The 27,408-nt window shown below is 37.7% G+C and overlaps 1 protein-coding gene across 2 annotated transcripts in view; it reads right to left on the reverse strand.

Annotated features, from left to right (window-relative positions):
• ZDHHC13 (zDHHC palmitoyltransferase 13) overlaps positions 1-26,877 on the reverse strand; it is a 62,858-nt gene extending 35,981 nt beyond the window's left edge. The window contains exons 1-4 of one of the 2 annotated variants that reach the window (XM_072619358.1): positions 26,730-26,877; positions 8,629-8,772; positions 6,288-6,410; positions 3,811-3,888 (exon numbers count right to left, since the gene is read on the reverse strand). Coding sequence is in view for 1 of the 2 variants with exons in the window: in XM_072619357.1 (XP_072475458.1) it covers positions 3,811-3,888; positions 6,288-6,410; positions 8,629-8,777; positions 26,730-26,756 (377 nt within the window). In the remaining variant the exon portion in view is untranslated. Of the gene's footprint in view, positions 1-3,810; positions 3,889-6,287; positions 6,411-8,628; positions 8,778-26,729 lie in introns of both variants that reach the window. The other variant, XM_072619357.1, reaches the window with a different exon arrangement.
• Positions 26,878-27,408: the final 531 nt, after the last annotated feature.

The raw sequence follows: 27,408 nt of genomic DNA on the forward strand, positions 1-27,408 counted from the left end.
ATAGATTTAGTTTAGAAATAGATAACCTAGTAGATAAAATATACATGAAAAGTTGCTTTCATCCCTATGGACACCTTTAAGTTAGGAGTGAATGTCATATACATGGGATGACTTGTAAGCAGGCAATGAACTGGTGATCTAACAGTACTACAAAAGATATGGTGATGGGGTTGCCTATGCCAGCCACTCCTCATGAATATATGTAGACTGTCAATATGTGTTCTTGGTCACAGCATTTTGCAGTATCCCTCATGCTATCCTTGTGGACAAGATAGAGAGATGAAGGATATGTGCGCTTGAAGTTGATTCAACTTGGGAAATGACCAATGTCCAAAACCCATCGGATTTGGAAGCAGATGACCTGGCTTCAAAGCCCAGCACTGCTGTTTGTTACCTGCGTGACCTTGGAGAAGTCATTTAACCCTTGTGGGGCTTAGTTTCCTCATGTGTAAAATGAAAAGGTTGGACTAGATGGTATCTTGGGTCCCTTCCAGATCTATGATCCTATGAACAATGAAGGAAGTCTGTAGTAGAGGACTACAGGTATCTGTTGTTGGTCCTCAGCTGTCCAATATTTTGATTAATAACTAAGAGAAATATGGTATCTAGATCAAATCTATGAATTATATGGAACTGGAAAGAAAAGCTAACACACTGAATGCTAGAATTGGGATCTATAATTTAAAATTTTTTTTAACTAGATCTAATAAATAAAATTATAACAGCTAACATCTATATAGTACTTCAAGGTTTACAAAGCATTTTACATACAACATCCGATTTGATCCTCAAAACAACCCTATGGGTTGTTGCTATTATCATCCCCATTTTATGAATGTTGAGAGTTTATATGACTTGCCCAGATTCCTACAGCTAATACGTGTCTGAGGCAGAATCTGAACTTAGGTTTCCAGACTCCAAGTCCAATGCTTTATCCACTACACCGAGTTTACATATAATTTCAAAAAACTCAACTGTGTAAGTTCAGGATAAAGAAATCAAGGCTAGAATACCTGGGAGTTTAAATCGTTAGCAAAGGTCAATAGAGTCAAAACTGTAGTAAAGCAGTCTAAAAGGCTCAGGTAATATTATGCAACATTATTGGAAGTTTAGAGCTCATAGGTTATTATAGTCCTGCTCCTTCCAAAGTACTGTGTTCAGTCCTGGGCACCACATTTGGAGAGAAGCATAAATAAGTTAGGCACTTTCAAGAGAGCAATCAGGACTGCAAGGGACCTGGAAATCACACCCTATGAGGATGAGTTGAAAGAAATAAGTACATGTAAACTGAAGATGAGAAGACTGAGGAGGCAACATGAGAGCTATCTTTAAGTATTTAAATGGCTGTCATGTGAAAGTTTAATTAAACTTGCCTTTTCTGGCCCCTGAGGGCAGAAGCAGGACCAAGAGGTAGGAGCTTCACAGGAAATTTGGTTTCATATTCAGAAAAACTTTGGAGCTGTCCAGAGTATAATGGATTACACCTCAGAAGACTGCGTTTCCCCATTAGTGAATATCTTTAAGTGGAAGATGAGGGGAGAGGGATTCCATTTTGGATATGGTTATACTAAACGTGAGTTCCCTTCTATCAAAATATGTGATTCTACAATTTAATGCAGCTAACCTGTTGACCTCTACCTCCTAGGTGAACATGAAGCCTGACTCTACAGAAATCAATTTATGCCAACAACTATAACTTTGAAATTACTTCTTATACAACATTATGCCTATTTACAAAATGAAAAATGCTATTTAAGCACCAGCTACAGAGATGTTTAAATTTAACAAACAGCAACATTGTAAGGCATATTATTTTAAAATATGTACATATATTATATCAGCCTAGGTTTTTCCTCCTAAGTACTTGACTTGGAACCCACAAAAAAGTTACTAATAACTCCAAATGTTTTCTGGCTTAGTCTCTCTGGCAACTGCTTTCTATTTCAAGTTTGGAGCTTCATTAAAGTGAGCCCCATTTGTAGCAAATGGAAGGATACTTACAAAGAAGATAGATGTAACTGTTGATGTACCTCAATGACTCAGGGGCCAGTAATTTCAATGGCCTATGTCACTACACCCTCAAGATGTAAATTGCAACTTCTCTCTGACTCAGCAGATTTTCTTCATGAGTTGCCATTGACAAAGTTCATTACCCCGTAACCAATCCAGTGGTGAAGTCTCTGAACTTAGCCCTGATTAATTCATGAGCAGGGAAGCTACATGGTTTAGAGGATAGAGTGCTGGGCCTAAAGTCAGGAAGAGTCATCTTCCTGATTTCAAACCTAGCCTCAGAAATGTACTAACTGTGTGGCCCTGGGCAAGTCACTTAACTCTGTCAGCCTCCATTTCCTCATCTGTAAAATGATTTCGAGAAGGAAAAAGTAAACCACTCCAGTATCTTTGCCAAGAAAACCCCAAATGGGATCAAAAAGAGACAGAAATAACTGAAAAATGAGTGAATAACAACAAATTCATGAGTGGCAGACATACTGTCTCTCCTGCTCACACTCACATTCAAAACATGGAAAGAGACCTGTCAGAACTTGTGCTCTACCATGTGACCTGAGTGAACCTGGGATCATCTGCATGCCACAATGAGGCAAACAGCAGGCCTTCAGGAGAAGATCTGTTAACATAACAGAATGGAAAGAGAACACTGCTTAACTGTGGCCCTCACAGTTAATGAACCAGATGACCCAATGGCAACTGCAGAAAGATATGGAGCTGGGGTTTGCCAATGCTAGCCATTCCTTGCAAATATATGCGAATTGCTACATCTATCTAACCCTATGTTTTAAGTTCTTTGATATGGGAAAAAAAATACATTTTTCTTACACTACTTTGGTTTCAAATGAAATTACATTTAAAGGTTATCTTTTATGGACAATGATATGGTAAAAGGGAAGTAAGAAGGGCAGAAGAGTGACTTTTAAATTACAGAACAGCACTAGGTGGGCACTGGTGGTCTCTACTTTAACTGCTTGGTATTTTATACTGGCCTATCTGTTCTTTGACAAATGTCAACACAGCTGAACCATTTGGGACAAATTCAGTCTACTAATGGTATCAGGATATGCCTCATATGCCCCTGATTTGAGGATCAAGCTGTGTTTTTGAATCCACTGATTAATGTTTTCAAATGGACATACATTCTATCACTACTCTAAGTGAGATCCCCAGTTTATAGAAATAGCAGTTCATCTATGTGATTAATTATGGGAACAGGAACTAGATCAAGGATCTCAATGATAAAGGGAACTCTTTCATGAGAAAACTCCCTTCTCCAATGCAAGTCAGTGCCTTATCTCCAAGTCATAGTCTAAGAAAATTGCTTAGGGCACTAAGATGTTTAATGGCTTGCCCAGGTGTATATCAGAGACAAGAACTAAACCCAGGTCTTGCTGGCTTTCTGTGCACTATGTCATGCAGTCCCTCAAGATTAATTATTCAAAACATTTATCTCAATTATGGAAACAATGTTTAAAGGCATACATCTGAATCTTGCAATCATCACTGAACAACTACATTATAACAGAGAAACCAATAACTCTACAAAAAACTTAAGGATAACATGAAAAAAACATTATTAAAACTGCTTATAATGCTTAGATAGGCTTGTGGAACCTGGGTTGAAATCTTAATAATACCAACTCACTGGGTGACCCTGGGTAAGGGCTTCACCTGTCTGAGCCCAAGTGTTCTCAATTATAAGATAGTAATGATATTTATAATTATTAACTCACAGATTTGTTGTGAGTAAAGAGCTTTCAAACCTTAAAAAACAATATAAAAAATCATTAGAAAACTTACCTGATGGCCCAGTGAAGAGGGGTTGAATTTAAGTCCCCACCCAACTGATCTACAACAGCACCTTTTGAAATATAAAACCTGGGCAGGAAAAGACATAAATCTATTAAAATTAAAAATTCATAATTCACATCAGATTTGTAATAATGCTAACAAAAATATTATTTGCTAAAAGAAAATACATTTTCAGCTCTATGGAATTTTGAAAAAGATTCTTCCTTAAGTTTTATGACTATTCCTAGTCAAATATTCTTGGCTGGTAACTAAAGACCTCAGTTACACATTCTCACTAGCCACATCAGCCTTCAAAAGCTTCATGCCTAAAATTTCATTATACGTATTAATGTCACACATGACACAATCTTAACGTGGTGCAAGAACAAAAAAGAGATCCCATCAGTTTTAATATTGAATTCAATTTCTCATTTGTGCTACTTTCAAAGTAGGACAAAGTTGGAAAGTCTTTCAGAAAAGTTTAAAGACAGTGCTCTCATCTTATTTGAGGCAAAGTTCTGGAAACTTAAAATTAGATAAAATAAATCTGAAATAGATTTGACGTTTTATATGAGAGTCTATTAAAGTAAGAAGACTGATTTTTTAAAATGTAACACAAGAAAACATATCATATCACTTTGTTATTACACCTCACATTTGTGGTAACATGCAACAAGGATTTATTAAGCAACTATTATGCACCAGGCAGTTTGGAAGGCACTAGGGATAGAAACACAAAAATGAAAAAAAAAAAACTGCCTTCAGGAGTTTACGTTCTATTGAGTGGAGACAAAATGTACACAGAAAAGTAATTACACACCATATATAAGTAGATACAACGTAACTGGGGTGGGGCTGAGGCACTAGCAAATAGATCAGGCTGGGCCTCTTTTAATGAAAGAGTGGGCACTTATGCAGAAACCTGAAGGAAGCAGCGAGGGGATCCAGGAAGTAGAAGTGAGGAGAGAGCACATTCCAGATTTGGGCTTGTGTGGAAACATAAAGGTGGGAGATGGATGGAACGTGGCATACAGAATAGGAAGTAGGTGACTTTGGTGGTGATTAGAGTGAGAGAAGGAGACTACTATACAGTAAACTTGGAATCTGGCTGGAATCAGATTGTGAAGAGCTTGAAAAAATGTCATTGTCTTTTCCCCTGGGGACGAGAAAGGGTTCCTAGGATAAATGGGACTTTCTTGAGCATGGGAGTGACAGTTAAAGCTGTGCTTTAGAATACAAGCCATGTGGAGAATGAACTGGAAAGGGAAAAGACCTGCTATTGCAAATAATCTAATGAGAGCCTATTAAGAACTGAAGTAGGGTACATGGTGTTTTAGTGTAGAGAAGAAAGTTATAAAAGGGATTATGTTCATAGAACTGAAAGGACTCGTCAATTAATTGGATATAAAAAATGAGGGTAGGTAAGGCACCAACAAGTACTCTTTTGTGACTGGAAGGATGATAGTGCCTTCAACAGAAAAAAGGAATGTTAGGAAGAAGAGATGTTTGGGTAGCAAAGATAATGAATCCTGTTATGGAAGTGTTGAGTTTGGGATGCCTAAGTGATATCTATTCAGAGTTATCCAATAGGTATTTGATCACATGGGGAGGAAAGGTGAGAGGAAGGGAGGACAGTAGTGGGCCCCTGGGCTGCACGGTAAGTGGGACATGGATGATGATCCAGCAAAAACAACTGAAAAGAAGAAGCCAGACATGTAAGAAGAAAACCGGAAGATAATGACATCAGGAGAACTCAGAGGAGAAAGTGGCTTACAGCATCACATTCTGCAATTTCGAGAAGGATGAAAAATGAGGAAACGCTACTGCAAAAAGGTCATCAAAAAAAGCAGATAGCTGTTTCCAATTATTCAAGAGTGGGAAGCATATGGGATGGAAATAACAATTTTTTAAATAGTTGCTTAACTTTAAAAAAAAAAAGATTATGGCCTCAGTGAGAACTTCTCCTAAACTTATGTTAGTAAATGACAAAATAGTAAAATACATATATATAATGTATATATATACATTATATATATATTAAAGAAATAAAAAGGATCATGAGTAAGTAGCAGTGTAATAATATCTTAAAATTTTATTGAAAGGGCAGTTCAAAATTCTCCCAACCATCTTCCCAAATGTAAAACACTGTAAGATCACAACTAAACTAGATTCAAGTTTCTGATATGCCATAAAAGGCATTTCCCCCCCCTTCTTTAAAGACTTCACATTTTTGGCACTCAAATTTTGTCTTTATGTTCACATCGATTCGATTAATGGCCTGTTGAAATCGCATTCTCAGGGAAATGACGAAAAAAAAATTTCTGCCAACCAAAGTCATTTACAGAGAAGTATTAAAAATGGGTCATCATTCAAACTTAAGCTTCAAAAAAGAGAAAAAATTCACACAAGGAAAACAAGAAATGGAAAAGGAAAATAATCATTAACAAAGAGACAGAGACATTTACGAAAGAGTTGCCCAGTCTTACTTTACAAGATCCAGTCTGTTGTTTATAGCAGCCCAGTGTAAAAGAGACACATTTTCTTTGTCCGGTTGTCTGACATCATATCCAGCTTCTATCAACTCCTTACATCGCTCAAAAATTCCATATCTAAAAAAAGAAAATATTCAAATCTACGCCACAGAGCACTATTTAAAAAAACATTCAATACACTAAAATGTCTCCTTTCCAAAGGCTTGTATTCTTTTTAGTCTGTCCTGCAGGTGAATAACAAGGCAATTACAATTCAAGGTAAGATGACAAGTTTGAATAACACAAGATGATGAGTTCTAATATTCAGACTTATGCTGATTTACTTCATTTCCTGATTCAGAATAAATAATGCTTGCTCAGCAAGTCCTCTAGGTCAAGGCTAACCAGGAATGATCTACAATTTTATGTAATAACAAGAGTGAATGGAGAGTGATATACAACAGGACTTAATTCTCCATCATTTAAACAACTTTAGGATTTTGCTGGAAAAAAAATACTTGTTTTTTCCTGTAATTAGTTAGTTTTAAATCTTCTATTAAAGTTCTACTCTAATGCCTCATCACTAGGGACATGATTCTGGAGAAGACACAACTTATCAGGAACATGAAGTAGCTATAGGAGTATTTGGGAGGTTGTCATGTAGAATAGGGATAAGATACGTTCTGTTAAATCGTAGAGGACAGGCTTAGGAGCAGTAACTGGGGCTTGAAAGTTTGAGCTTGAAGGAAGGAGAAATTATCGAACAACTATAGAGCTTTCCTGGGTGGAATGGGATGGAGATCTTTGGGAAGGGTCTGGATAATGATCACTTGACAGGAATATCATGGGGAACATTCTTGACCACGTGTCGGTTAAACTAGATGGCCTTGAGGTCCCTTCCAGTTCTGTGATTCTGTGATCAAAAGCTGTAGTAGTAAAATGCAAGCCCTGGAAGATAATCACCAAAAGGCTGGTCATCAGGCAATCAAGTTTTTGGCCCCAGCAATACATGAAGACTATGTACCAAGTTCTACAGGGTTTGTAATTTACAACTGTAGATAGAATATTCACAGAGAAGAAACCTGGTATCTGCTAAGACACAAATTTAGACTCACTATGAAGAAAAAAACTTTTCAACAATTAGAGTTGGCCAAAAGTATAATGAGCTACCTCAAGAGGCGATGGGTTCTTCTGCCTTGGAAGTCTTCAAGAAGAGACCAGAAAACCAATTTTGATTATGTAATAATGTTCTTTTTCACATATGGGTTGGACTAGATGAGCACTGAGGTCTCTCCTACTTTTCCAGTTCTATGACTCTGTGATATTTTATTTAAGCCTTTGATTGCTCTTTTAAACCACTCTAGAGGTTCTCAGCAGTGATGGTGTTGTCATCCTGGTATCTTTTCCAAATTTGTCAGAAAACCTTTTACCAAGACCTTTTCAGGTGAGTTTTACACACTTTTCTTTGTAATTAAGTACATCAATGGAGCTCTCCTCCTTAAATGTCTATTTCTCTTCTTCAATCAACCTTTGCCTGTCTTTATAAACCACTTTGCCAATTCTTCTCTAGCGTCTTCACTTGAAGTGTGCTTCTTACTGCAGCTCTTTCCTTCGGAAGGCCTAATGCTCTCAAGTCCTTCTTCTCAGGACCTTGGCACTGAATGAATCTACAATCCTCTCAGGTTGACAGAGACCCATTGGATAACATTGCCAAAATACTCTGACAGGCCTCTATAGTTGAACCTATTCTCCAATTTTCCCAGATTTATTTGGTTCTATGTCTAGGATCTATATTCACTTCACTCATTTTTAATTTTTGGTGAGTACCAGAAGAATTTTTACAATAACCACCTTCATCAATTTGCCTACTTTATTTTCCTTATAAATTTCCTTTAGCATTTTAATTCATTTATATAAAGAAATACATTAGTACTTTGATAGTGCATTCAACCTACAAATTAATTTATGAAGTATTGTCATTTCCAATAAGCTGACTTGTTCCATAAATGATTATTAAATGTACCTTCAGTTTTTTAAATCAATCAACAAATATTTTTTGAATGCTTATACTATGTGCAAAGGTTTTTGTTTGTATATTTAGAGTCACCTTTATTAAGGTTAGGGTCACCTGTACAAAGACTGGCTGTATATCCAAATAAATGAATTTCCAAATGTTAAATGTTCTTTGTTGTTTTAAATGCAGCCTTCTTATATATTTTCTTGAATGTTACTGTTATCATCCTTCATTAAGGTGAAAGCAGCAAAACAATGTTATGAACTGCACTGGATAGCACAGCATATATAGTAGTATACCAATAAAATTTAGCCCAATGATATGTGATCATAGAGGACTTACTGGGTAGCTTTCACAATGTCACAGTTACTAGAGTCCTCTATAAGAGGCAAAGCTTCTTTTTCCTTTGTGGGTTCTCTGTTTTCCTGTGCAGAGATGTTTCGATGACCAAGCCCTGGAGACCAATGGGAGCCATGACTGTGATTCCTGCACTGAAGATTTACAATGCAAAGGGTTATAAAATCATCAATAGTATATATAACCAACTGAGCAAACAAACATGATATTTATGTTAATTAACTAATTAGCATTTTGAAGTCTTAGTCATGGGTTCTGGGGTATGTAACCTTCATATTTGTTGATTCTGCCAATAATCTCTAGTACTTGGCACATAATAAATGCTCAATACTTTTTTCATTCATTAATATAAAGTCATACATTGTATAAATCATTACAGAAGGATGTTAGTAGTCTGAATGAAAAATTGTTTAGAAGTAGTCCTATCTTAGATTTATTAAATTTAACCTAAAAGTAAATTTCAGTTTTGAATGCCTTTGGCAAAAACACTAAAAGACTTCCAATGATATGGAATGGCTAGTTTGGTCATTAAGAAAAAAACAATTCAAGCCAATTTTTCGCAAACCAATTTACAGATTATCCATGACCTTTGTTCTTTTTCTTTCCTGCTGTATGGCTTTTAGGTTCACTGAGTGGAAAGCATAGGGGAAAGAAGGTGAATAAAGAATCAAGCCTGTTAACTTTTGCTACTAGTTAACAGTCCTATTAGAATAGCTTGTAGAAAAGAAAATTGGAACTATGGATTTAATGTAGTTTTTAAAGCCACACTGTCTGATTGTACAATTATCCCAAACTAGAGTTGATCAATTCCCTGAAGAGGGTAAAAACTATGTGAAAAATGAGCCCTCCTTTATAGGTTAGGTAAAGAAGCCTTAGTGTGCCTTAGTGCTTCCTCTGCCAAGTAGGGCATCCAAATCTGTACATGTAAATAAAATCTAGATATTATCTTACAGATATCATCCTAAGATCCTAAAAGGGAGGTCGCAGGTGCTGTGGGGAAGGGCAGGAGGAGAAGAAAGGATTACATAGGATCTAAAAATGTTATTCTATTTATGATATTGATTCTCTGGACCTTTCATTTACATAAAAAGAATTTTCAATAGCATAACCAATAAAATATTCAGAGATATTTCCATTGGGTGTGCATTTATAATCTGGTGGTTACTAGACTCAGGTTCTCAAGCCCGATAATACAGAACTGGCACTTCTTTTTAATGATGAGTCTCTGATTTTAAGATCACCTTAAAGTCAATGTGAATATCTTTAAGAAAGCTGGGCGCCATTCTAAAGTAGACCTTGAGAATTTTAGAGTCATTACCTTAAATCATCATATCTCCTCCTTCTTCTAGGCATTTATACAAGCTTTTTTCCCATCCCTAGAATACCCTCCCCCATCATATATGTCTTTCAGATTTTTTACATGCTCATAACACGTGCCTCTTCTTCCACCTGGCCTTCCCTCCTCACCCTGCCTTGATCACTTTGTTAAGTTCTCTTCTTTGAATCTATTACTCCCCCTCCCTTGCACCAGGCTTATCAATGTACATGCCATCTCTTCTTCCTGTCCTACCCCCAAACCAGAGAATAAAGACAGTTTCATGGATTGAATGGGAGAGAATTGAAGCAGAGGATTACAATTAGGAGGCAGTATTGTACAGGATAGAGAACACCGGACTTCGATTTAAGGCTTGGTTTTAAATCCCAGCAGATATTTAGTATTCATTTCCAGTAAGCAAATCCTTCAATTTTTAGTCTGTTTTCCACATCAGTAAAAATGGGGATAATAGCATCAACCTCATAGGATCATGTAAAGCATTTTGCAAATCTTATAGCACTATCTAAATGTGGATTGTTGTTGTGTTTGTCCAGGCAAAAAGTGAGGCATGATGACCTTAGATGGGAGCTGTGTCAGTGGAGAGAATGAGATGGATACCAAAATAAGTTGTGGAAAGAGAATCACAAAGACATGGCAACTAATTTAATATGGGAGATGGGGACAGAGTGAGCACCATGGATGATTCGGTGGTTATGAACCTGGGTGAATGGAAAGATGGTGGTTTTCTCTAACTGGGAAAGTTAAGAAAGGCAGGTTTTGGAGAAAAGATAATGAGTTCTGTTTTGTGCATGTTAAGATGCTTATAGGTCATCCACTTTTAAATGTTCAATAAGTGACAGCTCAGGAATAAAGCAGGAATAGATAAGGATAAGAGCTCAGGAGAAAGATTAGAGAATAGATAGACAGATAGATCTGGGAATCATCTACACAGAAACAATAACTGAACCCATGGGAACTGATTCCTCCATTGAAGGAGGATGTGGAGAGTAGAAGAGGGTGCAGGGGAGGGGAGAGGAACACAGGACAGAGCCTTTGGGGACAACTGTGGTTAGGCACAAGGCATGGATGATGACTCAACAAAGCAGACTTGAGAAGTGGCTACAGAGGTAGATGGAGAAGCAGAAGACAGCAGTGTCATGAAAAGCTGGGGAAAAGCATCCAGGAGCATAGGGTGATAAATTATGTCAAGTGGCGAATAGATGTTAACAATATGAGGAATAAGGAAAGGACATAGAATTTGGTAATTAGGAGTTAAATAGTAACTTGGATGAAAGCAGTTTGAGGTCAGTGATGAGGTTAGAAACAAAACTTCAAGGAGTTAAACAGTGAAAGGAGAGGAAACAGAAGTAATAAGCAAAGTTTTATCTAGGATTTTTGGCTATTAAAGGGGATGGGAAGACACAGAATAACAACTTGAAAAGGCAATAGGGTCAAGTGAAGTTTCAGTGTTTTTAAGAGTAGGGAAGACATGTTTGTAGACAACAAGGAAAAAGTCAGTAAATGACAAACTGTAGATTGGTGGGAAAGGTGTTAGAGCAAGCTGCCAGATGAGATAGAGAGGGAATGACATCAAGAGTATAAGTGTAGGGGTTGGTCTTAGGAAGAAGAACTCTATCTTCATCAGACACAGTAGTAAAGAAAGAGGCAGTGGGAGATAATGTGAAAGAGTTTTGAAATGTAAAAAAGGAGAAATGTGAGGCTATGGCAAATGGTCTCTATTTTCCCAGTAAAGTATGAGGCAGGGTCTTCTGCTAAGGAAAGAGAAAAGGGGTTGAGAAGAAGTTTAGAATAGTCTTTGTAGTTACTGGTATACTGAATCAACTAAGGAAGAGTAAAGGGATTACCTTACAACAATGAGAGCCCAGTAGAGGTTAGATAAAGTAAATTCATAGAGGACCCAGTAACCAGCACTTACTTGAGTTAAAATGGAGGAAGCAGATGGTGAGGGTAATTTGACAAGGGAAATTTGTCAAAGCATGAGAAACAATTAGAAAATGGAGCAAGGAATATAAGAATTATATTAGTGTGCAGATGAACCATTTTAACAAAACAAAGTTAGAGCAGGGGTGATGGCTTAGAAGAGCACTGAGGTCTGGAGGAAGTACAAATCATAATAAGGACAAAGAATGGAGTTAGAAAGAATGAAGAACAGCAAGTGATGAAAAGCTGTATTCAAATAAAGGGATTTCTGAACTCTTGATCAAAGAAGAGTAACTTGTAAATGATGGTGAGCTCGAGGGTGTGACCTTTCGTGGATGTGGCTAAAGTGAATGAAGACATAGGAAATGGGCGTTGAGGAAAGTGAGGACTTGGGAGTTCAAGGTCTTTGAGGGATCGTCAATATGTAAACGAAAGCCCATAAATATAAGTGAATAAGTCCAGGTAGAGAGAAATACTGAGACTCAAATACCAATCACTTGGAGAAAGGAAGAATGACCTGTGAACTGGTAGATAACTGCCAAGAGGTACAGATAAGATGATAAATCTGGATAGAACAAACTTCAGAAGATTGGGTGAATGGTATCTCTACCATGGAAACAATTTTCTCTTTCTGTCATCTCCCATACCTGATTAGTTACCAAGCCCTGTCAATGCCACCTTTGAAATCTGAATCCTTTTTTTAACCACTGCTGACATTCTAGTAGAGGCCTCAGTGTCTGGGCTATTACAATGTATAAATGTATACAAATGTATAACAATTCCCACCTCCTGTCTATCTCTATGAGATTCATCCTTCACACAGTCAGGATGACTTTTTCCATGCACAGATCTGATGTCCTCACTTCATTGCTCAAAATCCTTCAATAGATCCCTACTATATGCTAAGCTGAAGATCCTTAGCTTAGTATTCAAGTTCCACCACATTTGGTGTCTAACTTTCTTTTCATCTTTATCTCACACTACTTCCTTCCAAATACATTACACTGGACTATCCTTTGTACAAATCCAGAGGTATTCTTTGATCAGTCATATCCTGAATGGCCCTCCCCCAGCATTCCCCAACCTCTACCAGATGAAATTTTACAAAGGCAATGTGATACAGCTGGATGTGTGGAGCCATAAGAGACCTGGGTATAAGCCTTGCCTCTGAAGATCAAAAGCTACGTGACATTAGGCAAGTCATTGAGTTTATTTGAACCTCATTTGTAAAATGAGATAATAACAACTGTAGCACCTACTTCACAGGACTGGCATGAGGATCAAATGAAATACTGAACAAAGAGTGTTTTCTAAATTTTACAATACTACAGAAATGTCCTCTGCTGTTATTCTCATCCTTCAAGGTCTAGCTCAAATCTTCACCTGATCCTCTCAGTCATAAATGATCTTTCCTTCTACTGACCTCAAATAACACTTTGTATCTCTCTTGTACTCTTATCATGATTTATGCTGTATTATAATTATTAGACTTAGTTAATATTTACACTACATTTCCACATATCCTCATTTAAACATAGAGAATATGAAACCTAGTAAAGATAACTCTCTATTGGGCTTTGCAAGAAGTACTTTTGCCACTAAAAGCTTATTCCTAATCACAAGCATGGAAGGAGCTAGTCAGACAGCTTCTTATGAGATTAACATTTGACTGAGGATGGTCCCATAAAAGCCTTTGGTGAAAAAAACTGATCTTTCACTCCCCCTATAGAAAAAATATTAGACTAAATCCCTCTCAGAATACTGCCTGCTAGTCACTCTCCCGTTAATGAGTGCTTTACAATTCTTCTTTAAGTTCTTCATACATTCATATTTTGCCTCCCCTGAAACGATAGGCTACTTAAGCACAAGCACAATGCCTTCTTTCATCTTCCATTCATAAGAGTAACTTTAACAATTAAATATTTGTAGGCTAACTAAAATCTCCTGGAGATGTGCAAAACTCTTTCCCATCAGAATGCTTAAAATTTTCAGAGGACATGCTATGGTCAGGAATGGGCAGAATAGAATGACTTCCACAAATTGGGCAGTGTAATACCAGAACATTAGGCAGAGCTTCAGGTCAAGTGTGTAATGGGCAAGCAATTGTCCAATTACTGAAGCTCTTCAAGCAGAGAGGGGATGAACAATGGTCAGAATGTTATACGAGGCAATCTGTTGTACAGGTAGAGATTGGGCCAAACTTCGAGGTCCTTTCCAGTTCTGAGATCCTATGACTCAGGAATTCTAAGATGTAAACTATATTGAATGATAAATATATTTAAGGAGGTACAAAAGAAAGTTCTGCATTAGATCAAGGGAGAACGGAAATTTTTCTGACAAAGAAGAATCAAAGAAGTCTCCAAAGAAGGCAACTTTACAGGGCGAGTAGAAATTTAAAAGGTATAGACAGGGAGGAGAGTATTCCAACACTGGGGGACAGTATGAGAAATGGGATAGAAAGAAAAGTGCACAATGTATTTAAGGAATAAAAACCTAAGCAATTTGTCTGGAACATATGGAGAGAATACTATGAAATAAAAAGGAGAGAATGAATTTGGAGCAGAGGATCTTAACCTTTTTTGTGTCATGGCTTCCTTGTGCAGTCCTTCCAGAAGAAAGTTTTTAAATGAATAAAATAAGATATAAAGCATTATAAAGGAAACCAATTCTATTAATATGCAGCTATCAAAATACTAAAAGCAAACAAAGAAAACAAATTCATGGACCCATGGAAAATAGATTGAGGAAAAATAATTGAAGAATTATTGGATTACCTGAAAGTCATGATCAAAGAAAGAGTGTGGACAATTGTATTTCAAGAAATTATCTAGGAAAACTGCCCTGATATCCTAGAACCAGAGTGTAAAACAGAAATAGAAAAAATCCTCCAACCACCACCTGAAAGAGATCCCAAAATGTAAATTCCCAGAAATATTATGGCCAAAATCTAGAGTTCCTAGGTTAAGGAGAAAATACTTCAAGCAGCTAGAAAGAAACCATTCAAATACAGTGGAGCCACAGTCAGGATCACACAAGATTTACCAGTTATCACATTAAAGGAGCAGAGGGTTTGGAATATGATATTCCAGAAGGCAAAGGAACTGGGATTACAAGACAAAAACAACCTACATGGCAAAACTGAGTAGAATCATTCAAGGAAAAAAATGAACATGTAATGAAATAGAGGATTTTCAAGCATCCCTGATAAAAAAAAAGGCAGAGCTAAATAAAAAATCTAAATAAAAGGTAAGCATGAAAGAGAAATCAAATGGGACCTGAAAAGGTTAAACTGTTTACATTTCTAAATGGGAAGATGATACATGTATTTTCCAAGAATTTTATCAGTATTAAGGCAAATGAAAGGATTCTACATAGAAAGTGGGTGTAGGAGTGAGTCAATTAGGTTAGGATGATGTTTAAAAATCGAAAAATGAGAAAGAGGGATGCCTTTGGAGAAGAGAGAAAGGAGAGGAAGAATGGGGAAATTTATCTCACATAGAAGAGTTGCAAAATGAAGAGATTTTACAGTGGAATGGAAAATGGGTGGTGGTGGAGGAGGCATGAAATGCTTGAACTTCACATTTAAATTGGTTTGAAAAGGGGAAAAAATATATATACGTACACAGTTAGTAATAGATACCTATTTTACCCAACAGGAAAGTAGAAGGGGAAGGGGGTAAAGAGAAAGGGAATGGTGGAGGTGGTGACAAAAGGGTGAGCAGATACAAGAAGGCAATAGTCAGAAGCAAAAAAAATACTTTAGAGGAAGTACAGGATAAAAAAAGAGGAGGATAAACAGAAGAAAATAGGATGGAGGGAAATGCAGTTAGTAATCATAACTATGAATGCGAATGTGACAAACTCGTTCATAAAACAGAAGTGAATTGCATAATGGATTAGAAATGAGAATCCAACAATATACTGTTTACAAGAAACAAACTTAAAACAGAGTGACACATAGAGCTTTACAAAATGGCAGGGGAGGGAGGAGACTGGAACAGAATCTATCATGCTTCAGCTGAAGTTAAAAAGGCAGGGGTAGCAATCATGATCTCAGATAAAGTAAAAGCAAAAATAGGCCTAATTAAAAAGCATAAGCAATGTGGAAGAAAAAAGGTCAAGAATATCAAGGGAATCAATGAAAACAAAATGTGAAGAAAGATGAATTAGCAGTACCATGACTCAAGTGTATTACAATGTGGGAATCATCAAAGCAATCTGGTGCTGGCTAAGAAACAGAGTGGTGGAGCAGTGGAACAGCTTAGGTACACAATACACAGTAGCAAATAACCATAGTAATCTAGTGTTTGACAAACACAAAGATCCAAGGTTTTAAGACAGGAAATCACTATCTGACAAAGATTGCTGGGAAAACTTGGAAGCAGTTTGGCAGAAACTAAGCATAGACCAACGTCTCACACAGTATACCAAGATAAGGTCAAAATGGATAAACGATTTAGACATATATAATGATATCACAAGTAAACTAGAGAAAACATGGCAAAATGTACCTGTCAAATCTATGAATAAGGGAAGAGTTTATGTCTAAACAGAAAATAAAGGGGATTACAGGAAATAAAATAGACAATTTTGATTACATGAATTTAAAAAGCTTTTGCACAGACAAAACCAATGTAGCCAAAATTAGAAGGAAAATAGGAAACTGGGGGAAATTTTTTTTTACAGCAAGTGTCTCTAATAAAGGCCTCATATCTGAAATATATAGGAAATTGAGCCAACTTTATAAAAATAAGAGCCATAACTTATCAAAGGATATGAACAGACAGTTTTCAGAAAAAGAAATCAAACTATGGTTATGTGAAAAAAAATTCTCCAAATCACTATTGATTAGAGAAAAGCAAATTAATTAAAACAGCTCTGGGGTACCACCTCATACCTATCAGATAGGACAAATATGGGAGGTGATGCTGAAGCATAGACAATGAAGTGATATCAATACTAACCATATATGTACCAAATGGCAATGCATCCAAATTCTTACAGGAAAAATTAAATGAATTACAAAAGGGAATTGAAAAATTACGTTAGTGGAGAACCTCAACTTTCCCTCTCGCAATTACCTAAATCGAAACATAAAATAAATAAGAAAGAAGTCAAGGAGATGAATGGTAACATAGAAAAGTTAGATATGATAGACCTCTGAATGGGAATAGAAAAGAATACACCTTTTTCTTAGCTATATGTGGCACCTTCACAAAAACTAACAATGCGTTTAGGGCATAAAAACCTCACAACCAAATACAGAAATATTAGATGCACCATTCTTAGACTATAATACACTAAAAATTACATTTAATAAAGGGCTGTGAAAGCATAGATTAAAAGCTAATTGGAAAATAAATAATGTAATCTTAAAGAATGAATGGGTGAAGGAACAAATCATAGAAACAATCAATAATTTCATTAAAGAAGATGACAACAATGAAACGACATTCTAAAATTTGTGGAATGGAGCCAAAGCAGTACTTAGGGTAAAATTTATATCTCTAAATGCAGGCATCAATAGAAGAGAGAAAGAGAAGATCAATGAATTGGGCATGCAACTAAAAAAAACTAGAAAAGAACAAATTTTAAATCCCCAATTAAAAAATCAAAATAGAAAACTTGAAAAATCAAAGAAGAAATTAATAAAATTTAAAGTAAAAAAACACAATGAACTAACAAATAAAATCAGAAGCTGGATATGAAGGGGAAAAACCCACATTAAAAGATAAAACAATAATTAATTTGATTTTTAAAAAAGACAGAAGAAAATGAAATTCCTAATATGAAAAATGAAAAGGGTGAATGCACCACCAATGAAGATGAAATTAAAGCAATTATTAGGAGTTCCTTTGCCCAATTATATGCCAGCAAAACTTACAACCTAAGTGAAATGGATGAATATTTACCAAAATATAAACTCCCCAGATTAGCAGAGGAAACAAAATACTTAAATAACCCTAGACTAGAAAAAGACATTGAACAGTCATTCCCCAATTGATAAATGGTCAAAGGATATGAACAGGCAATTTTCAGAGGAAGAAATTAAAGATATCTATAATCATATGAAAAAAGGCTCTAAATTACTTTATTGATTAGAGAGATGCAAATCAAAACAACTCTGAGGTACCACATCACACCTATTAGACTGGCAAACATGACAGAACAGGAAAATGATAAATGTTGGAGAGGATGTGGGAGAGTTGGAACACTAATTCATTGTTGGTGGAGATGCAAGCTCATCCAACCATTCTGGAGAGCAGTTTGGAACTATTCCCCAAGGGCTACAAAATTGTGCATACCCTTTGACCCAACAATATCACTTCTAGGACTGTATCCCCAAGAGATCATAAAAATGGGAAAGGGTCCCACATGTACAAAAATATTTATAGCAGCACTCTTTGTAGTGGCCCAAAACTGGAAATCAAGGGGATGCCCATCAATTGGGGAATGGCTGAATAAATTATGGTATATGAATGTAATGGAGTACTATTGCGCCATAAGAAATGATGAACAAGAAGATTTCAGAGGCCTGGAAGGACTTATATGATCTGATGCTGAGTGAAAGGAGAAGAACCAGGAGAACTTTGTGCACAGCAACGACCACAGTGTGCAAGAGTTTTTTCTGGTAGACTTGGAACTTTGTAACAAAGCAAGAACTTAAAGAAAAAAAATTCCCAATGGTCTCCTAAGGCAAAATGCCTTCCACACTCAGAGAAGAAATATAGAATTCATTCGCAGAATGTAGCAGATCATTTGTGTGTGTGTGTGTGTGTGTGTATTATGTTTTGATTTGTTATATAATTTCCTCCATTCATTTTAGTTCGTCTCCATAGCATGACTATAGTGAAAACGTATTCAATAGGAAAGTATGTGTAGATCCTATATAGAATTGTATGCTGTCTTGGGGAGGGAGGGAGGTGGTAGGGGGTAGGTAGGGGGGAAAAAAATCTAAGTTTCATAGTAGTGATTGTAGAACATTAAAAATTTAAAAAAAAGAAAGAAAAAGAAAAAGACATTGAACAAGCCATCAAAGAACACCCTAAGAGATTTTTCTCCAAGACCAGAAGATGGATTCACAAGTGAATTATACCAAACATTTAAGGAACAATTAATCCCAATACTATACAAAATATTTGAAAAAATAGATAAGAAGCCCTACCAAATTCTTTTTATGCCATAAATACATTTTTGCTATCTAAACCAGAGAGAACAAATACAGAGAAAGAAAACTATAGACCAACTTCCCTAATCAATACTGACACATAAATTTTAAATAAATACTAGTAAGGAAATAACAGCAATATGTCGCAAAGATTACATACTATGATCAGGTATGATTTATACCAGGAACATAGGCCTGGTTCATTAGGGAAACCCTCAGTATAACTGACCCTATCAATGACAAAAACTACAAAAATCATAATTATATCAATATATGCAGGAAAAGCCTTTGACAAAATACAACACCCATTCCTATTAAAAACACTAGAAAGCACAGGAATCAATGGAGGTTTTCGTAAAAGGATAAACTTGAAGTCTTCTCAATAGATTAAGAATGAAACAAGGGATGTACATTAGCACTGCTATTATTCAGTATCACACTAAAAATGCTATCCATAGCAATAAGAAAAGAAAAAGAAACTGAAGGAATAAAAATATGCAACAAGGAGACAAAATTATCACTATGCAGATGATATGATGGTATACTTAGAAAATCAACTAAAAAATTATTTGAAACAATTAACAACTTTAGCAAAGTTCCAGTATATAAAATAACCCCACAGAAGTCATCAGCATTTCTATGTAATACCAACAAAACCTAGCAAGAAGAAATAGAAAAATCCCATTTAAAATAAATGCAGACTATATAAACTATTTGAGAGTCGACCTTGCCACGACCAACCCAGGGATTATATGAACACAATTATAAAACACTTTTTACACAAATAAAGACAGATTCTAAACAAAGAGAGAAATTTTAACTATTCATGGATAGTTTAAGACAATATAATGACAATTCTATGTAAGTTAATTTACTTATTCAGTGCCATACCAATCAAACTACCAAAGAATTATTTTATACAGCTAGGAAAAAATAGTAACAAAATTAATCAAGAGAATCAATGAAAAAAAAATGTGAAAGAACATGGTTTAGCAGTTCCAGATTCCAAACTATATTAACAAAGGGGTAAACATCAAAACAATCTGCTACTGGCTAAGAAATAGAGTGACAGATGAGTGGAAGAGATTAGGTACACAATTGTGGTGGTGGTGCTTTTTGTCCTTCATTCTTGAAGAGGACCATGGCATCTGAGAGGTGATACCATGACATACAAGTGAATTGGATTTAAATGAGGGAGAGCTGTGGAAAGTCACCAGCCTCACTTTCTCTATCAAAGCCATCTGGGACCAGTGGCAAGATATAGATCTGGATGACTGGAGATGACTCTGGATGCAGGAGGAGACCTTGGCCTTTTTAAGGCAGTACGCAGTAATAAATGAACATAGTAATGTAATGTTTGATATCCAAGCTTTGCGGATAAGAACTCGCCATTTGACAAAAATTACCGGGAAAACTGGAAAGCAGTTTGGTAGAAATTAGGCATTGACCAACATCTCATACACTATGCCAAGGAAAGGTCAAAATTGATAAATGATTTAGACATATAGGGTGATATCATAAGTAAATTCAGGGAACATGGAAAACTGTACCTGTCAGATTTACAGGTAAGGGAAGAGTTTATATGTAAATAAGAGATAAAGAGAATTATAGGAAGTAAAATGAACAATTTTTCATTACATGAATTTAAAAAGCTTTTGTACAAACAAAACCAATATAGCCAAAATTAGAAGGAAAACAGGAAACTATGGAAATTTTTTTTTTTTGCAGCAAATGTCTCTGATAAAGGCCTCATTTCTCAAATATTTAGGGAACTATGCCAAATTTTCAAAAATAAGAGCCATTCCCCAAATGATAAATGGCCACAGGAAATGAACAGGCAGTTTTTGGAAGAATTCAAAGCTATCAATAGTCACATGAAAAAATATTTCAAATCACTACTGATGAAAGAATTACAAATTAAAACAACTTTGAGATATTACCTCACACCTACCAGATTGGTTAACAGGACAAAAAGGAAAAATGACAAATGCTAGAGGGGATGTGAAAAATAGGGACATTAATACACCATTGGCAGAATTGTAAACTAGTCCAATCATTCTGGAGAGTAGCTACACCCAAAGAGCTGTACTTTACATACCCTTTAACCTAATACTCCAGTTAGGTCTGTATACCAGAGAGAAATCAAAGAAAAGGAAAAAGGACCTATTTGTACAAAACAAAAGATTTTTAAGCAGCTCTTTTTGTGGTGGCAAGAAACTGGATATTGAGGGGCTGTCCATCAGTTGGGGAATGGCTGAACAAGTTGTAGTATATGATTGTGATATACTGTCACTGGGCTATTAGAAATGATGATTTCAGGAAAAAAAACCTGGGAAGACTTACACAAACTGATACAAAGTGAAGTGAGCAGAATCAGGGAAACATTGTATGTAGTAACAGCAATACTGTAACAATTAACTGGGAAAGATTTGGCTTCTCTAATCAAGGTAATGATCCAAAATAATTCCAAAGGACCCACAATGAAAAATGCTACCCACCTTCAGAGAGAACTGATAAATTCTGAATGCAGACTGATGCCCAATTTTTTAAAACTTTCTTTATTTTTATTGTTTTATTTTGTGTTTTCTTTTGCAACATGGCTAATATGGAAATATGCTTTGCATGATCATACATAATATCATATCACATGTCTTCTCAAAAAGAGGGAGGAGCAGGAGAGAAGGAAAGAATTTGGAACTCAAAATTTTTAAAAATTATTTTTAATTTTTTACATGTAATTAAAAATATTTAAATAAGTAATTAAAGATAATTTTAAAAATAGAAATAAAACCTCTTAACTAGATACCCTAACTCAAATTTCTCTTCTCTTCAGTGTATCAAACAATCACAAACCAAGGACAGGTACTGCAGATTCAAAAATAAAAACCAAACAGTCCCTTATATCATTTTTATTGGGGAGGCTACAGACAACATATATAAATAAGCATATTCTTAATATATACAAAATAAACACAAAATAATTTTCAGAGGTTGACACTAGGGGTTAAGGAATCAAAAAAGCCGTCACAGTGATGGTGGTGCTTGAGCTGATTCTCAAAGGAAAGAAACTTTCTGAGAGGTGGAGGTAAGGATGGATTCATTCCAAGCATGGGGGAAATCCAGTAAAAAGTAACAGGGACCGTTAATAAAGTATTTTACGTGAGAAACACAAAGAAAGGCAGTTTGGATATTTCCTACAGTGCAGAAAAGGAAGTGATAAAACTGGAAAGATAGCTTGGAACCAAGTTGTAAAAGGCTTTAAATGGAAAACAGAAGAGTTTGTATTTTATATTTTCTTTTAGAGGTATAGGTAGCACCTGAGATTTACTAAACAGGGGAAAGACATGGTCATATCTGTGCTTTGGAGTAAATGTGTGGAGGATGATTGGAGAAGGATGGATGGAGAGATTTGAGGCAGGAGAACAAGTAGGCTACCATAGCAGAAGAGAGGTGATCTAGACCTGAACTAAGGTGGTAGCCACTGTATGACTAGAAATGAGAGGTCAGATCAAGAGATGCAGAGATAGAAAAGTTAAGATTTGTTAATTGAATAGACATTTGAAATGAGAGAAAGTGGACATCAAAGATAATGTCAAAGTTGTGCAGTTGGGTAACTGGAACAAAGTGGTGATGCCCTTGACAGAAATACAGAAGTTTAGGAGAGGGTTAGGTTTTTGGAAAAAGACTATGCACTGTTTTATATCATTTGGCAGACATGGCTATATACCTAGGTACTGATGGTTCAGTACTGGAGCTCAGGAAAGAAACTACCCTCCACACATGGGCCAAAGTGACACTCCCTAAGTGTAGCTCTATCAGCTCTAGTAATTCCTTCCTTCCTCTAGGATAAGTTACAGCCTTAAAGCCCTTCACCATATGACTCCAGTCAAGTTGTCTTGTTTCCTATACTTGGCATTCCATCCCTCTCCCATCTTTGTGCCTTTAACAGGCTATGTCTCCTATGTTTGGAATATACTTCCTCCTCTTAGAATCCTTAACATCATATAAAGTTCAGCTCAAGAGCCTTCTCCTTCAGGAAACCTTTCTTGGTCTTCTCAAGTGTTTCCCCCAGAAATGACATGGTAGGTATTTTATATTTAATTGTCCACGTACATATTTCTCTCAAAAGAATATAGGTGCTTGAGGATAAAAACTGTTTTATTTTTGTCATAGTAATCCCAGCAAATAGAGTGTGCCTGGTGCTTGATAAATTGAAATGAGTGAATGAGACTATCAAAGGAGAGGAAAAAAAATAACTTAGAATTAAATGCACCTCTATCCTTGGTGTTGTCAAGGACATCCAACTCATCTTTCATTAAGTAAATATGACCTGGTCAAAACACTAAAAGAATTCTTCTAAGGGGAAGATAAATGTGGTAATGTTATGCTGGGCATTAATTCAATACAGAACCATCAGCTCCACCTGCTTTGATTGAGGGAACTAGGCTCCCATAGGCCCCAACTAGTGGCCATTAAAAGATTCCACGCCCTTTTAGCCAAAACAACTACAGTTACATGCCCAAGTTTCCAATGCCTCCCTTCCCAGTTCCCACGTAATTACAAATAGAAAATAATTCTTTCACACCTTTTCTAAATAAATAAAGAGTCAGAAAAGACATTTCACTGGCATCTCAGAGAGCTAAAGAAAGAGGGTTACCACCATTATCATCAAATTTCCATTTGAAGGTGGAACATCTCCTTTGCAGAACCCTGTCTCTGCCTATAAATTTTGCTTGTTTGGTTGCTTTCCTCTGATTGAATTAGTGGATATATTCACACCTCTACATTTATCCACATTTGTTTTCTCCTCACCTGAATCCACCTTCAAAATAAGTGCATGAGAAAGAACTATGGAATCTGAATGCACATTGAAGCACACTATCTGCTCTCTTTGTTTTTTTTGCTCATGGTTTTTCCCCTTGGCTCTAATTCTTCTTTCCAACATGACTAATGTGTAAATATGTTTAATATGATTTATATATATAACCTATATTAGATAGCCTACCATCTTGAGAAGGGGAGAGGGAAAGAAGGGGGAGATAATTTAGAACTCAAAATCTTTATTAAAAGTGAATGTTGAAAACTAAAAATAAATAGATAAGTGAAACAAAAACAAAATAACTGCCTCAGAAGAGGGAAAAGAAAACAAATAAGCAAAGGTAAAATGACTCTAAACCACTACCGGGGAAAAAACAAACCAAAGCAAAGCAGGGGGAAAAAATAGATTCTCCCAGGGGAGTGGAATCAATTAAAGCTTTTTCAAAAGATTCAAGGTCAAGGTGAATGGTCCACTAAGAGTATGTAACTGAACACCTCCTCAGAGGAAGCCTTCTCTCCTCTAATCTTTCCCTCCTACTTAGCCCAACCCCCATGGAAAGGCCACCATTTCTTCCATTTCTACCTGGTTTGGAGGGGGGAAAAATAGTGGCACCTAGGTGCATGGGGGCAGAAGTTGGAAGGATATCCTGCCCCTTAGATTTTCCTGGCCCTCCAGATTTTCTCAACCATTGTTTACTATCATTTTATTTCTTCCCCAATCCCTCCCCTCTTCAACCTCTTCCCTTATTCCCATTCTTCCCTTATTTTCCCTCATTCACTTGCCCCCATTCCCCAATTTATTTTTCTATCTTCCCCAACTAAATTACCTACCTAAATTCTCTAACTGTCCCCTCTCTCCAGGCTCTTCCAAGACCCTTTAATCTAGTAATAACAAATCAAGTAATAACCGAGAACAAGTCCCCCATACTTTTCCCTACAAAAAAGAGGGGATCTGAACTAGCTCAGAGAATCCAGATCTAGGAGGGTGACTCCAAATAGCTCATTTTACAGAAAACTGAGGCCCAAGAAGTGACTTTTCATAGAACCCATGGAGAGATCTAGAGTTGGAAGGGACGACCTCATTTTACAGCTGGGGAAACTGAGGCCCAGGAAGGTTAAGTGATTTGTCCCAATTTCCATATAGAAGATGATGGGAATTGAGGTCCAGAGCTGGAAGGAGCTGGGGGTGTGGGGGGGTGAGGTCATTGAATCCATTCTTTAATATCATTCTTTCAGTCAACCAGAATCAATAGAAACTCAGAGTTGGAAGGGACTTCAGAGACCAGCTAGCTAGACCTCTACTTGACAAGAAATACCCTTTACAACAATCTTTAAAAAAGGTCATCTAGCCTTTGCTTGACTATCATCAGTAATGCGGAACTTACTATTTCCTAAGACAGTCCATTACATATTGGGCAACACCAAAATGATAGGAAAAAAATAATAACTTTATATTAAGCTTAAGTCTGTCTTTCTACAACTTTAATCTCATCTAGGTCTTGCTGAAGCCAAGTAAGAAATATAGTGCCTTTTCTGACAGTTCTTTCAATACTTGAAAAAGGCTTTTCCATGCCCTCAAGTCTTCTGAAGACTAAATATTCTCAGTTTTTGGAACTGATCGCTGTAAGGCATGGTGGCCAGTCCTGTGGTGGCATTACTCTGTAATGTTCCAGCTGGTAAACCACCTCCCTATAAGGTGAAAACCACACCTTGACCTGATATTTCAGATGTGGCCTGACTAAAGCAGAGAGCAGGTGCTGCCACTGAAGAATACTCCATCTGAAGTCAGAAAACTTGGGTCAAAGTCCAGCTCTGCTGGTTTTTACCTCTGTGACTTGGGCCAAGTCATTTCAACAACACCTCCAAGGCTACGGATACCTCTATTAATACAGCCCATCCCTATTACCCTACATATCACTTATCCTTTTTTCTTCATTCTTTCCCATATGCCCTTCTCCTCTACCTTTCCTTCTCATTACCTGTTCCCTTCCCTTTCTCCTTTCCTCCTTTCCCCATTTCTTCACTCCACCCCCTACTCCCAAGATGCACCACTTTTACTTTCTGACTCCGGGTAAGTTAATTTCACTTCTCTGCTCCCCTATCTACAAAATGAGGAAAGCCGGAGATCCAGGCATCTGTGACCTCTAATCAGCCACCTCCCTGGGTCGGGACCTTATGCCTCTATTAATGCAGCCTCGGAATCTGCATCCCTACTGCCCCGAAACTCGTACCAGTCTTACTCCTCCCCCTTCCTCCTTTCCTTCCACCTGCCCACATTCCCTTGCCCTCCAGCCCCTCCCTTCCTCACTGACCCCTCAGCAACCCCTTCCCAGACCTCCACCCTCACCTCTCCATCCCCTCCCCCAAGCTCCCTCTCCCATGACCGTGACCTTGTCACCACGTGACCCAGAACAAGCCCCCCACACTTTTCCCTACAAAAAAGAGAGGATGTGAACCAGCTCGGAGAATCCAGATCTCCAGATAGCTCATTTTACAGCTGGGGAAACTGAGGCCCAGGAAGGTTAAGTGATTTGTCCCAATTTCCATATAGAAGATGATGGGAATTGAGGTCCAGAGCTGGAAGGAGCCGGGGGTGTGGGGGTCCTCACGGTCATGGAATCCATTCCCCTCCCCCGCCGCCTCATTTTACAGCTGGGGAAACTGAGGCCCTGGGGAAAGCGGTTTGGTACCGAGGACGGTGGGCCGGGGTCCCGCAGCGTCAGCTCCCCCTCCCCCCAAGGCTGCGGGGTGGGGGGTCGGGGGTCCCCAGGGCCCGCCGGGCATCGAGGCTCCTACCCGGGGCCGCCTCGGACGCGAGCCCCCGCCCGCCCCACCCGCTCTCACCTGGGAACTCGGCCCGGACCAGTCCATCTCCTCCTTCCCCGACCGGCAAACTTCGAGCCCGTCCCCGGCTCGGTTCGGAGCCGCCGCCTCCTGCTCCTCCGCGAGCCGCCACCGCCCACTTCCTGCCCCTGTCAGCGCGGACGCCTCTTCCTGCTCCCCGAGCCTCCCGCCAATCAGGACGCGGTCCGGCCAATCCGCTCCGAGGGGCGTGGCCTCGCTCTCCAGAGGCCGCCCTGATTGGTGCATCCCACTGGCAGGGCGGGGCGTCTCCTGCTCCTCCTTGTCATCCTCCGCGCTTCAGTCTCGTAGCATCGCAGATTTCAGAACTGCCCAGTGCAACTCCCTGATTTTACGGGGCGGGGAACTGAGGCCTGCCTACGGTCCCGGCAGTGAAGCCTGAACCCAAATCCGCTGCCATCTCCATCATCTCGGTCCCGGGACGATCTTTGCTTTACTGAGATTTGTAGGATCCAGCCCAGGGATAATAATAAATGTTAATAAGTAAAAACAAATGCTTAATAAATGTTTATTGACAGACTGGCCTGTGCATCCATGGACAAGCGTTTATTAGGGGTCTTCCGTCTGCCAGGTGGGAATACCCGCCCCAAAGGGTTTCATCGCTTGCCAACATCACCTTAACGCTCAACAACTCTCTTTAAGAGACGGGATCAATGAGGTA

This window comes from Notamacropus eugenii, chromosome 6 (genome assembly GCF_028372415.1).
Source record: "Notamacropus eugenii isolate mMacEug1 chromosome 6, mMacEug1.pri_v2, whole genome shotgun sequence".
Taxonomy (NCBI): domain Eukaryota; kingdom Metazoa; phylum Chordata; class Mammalia; order Diprotodontia; family Macropodidae; genus Notamacropus; species Notamacropus eugenii.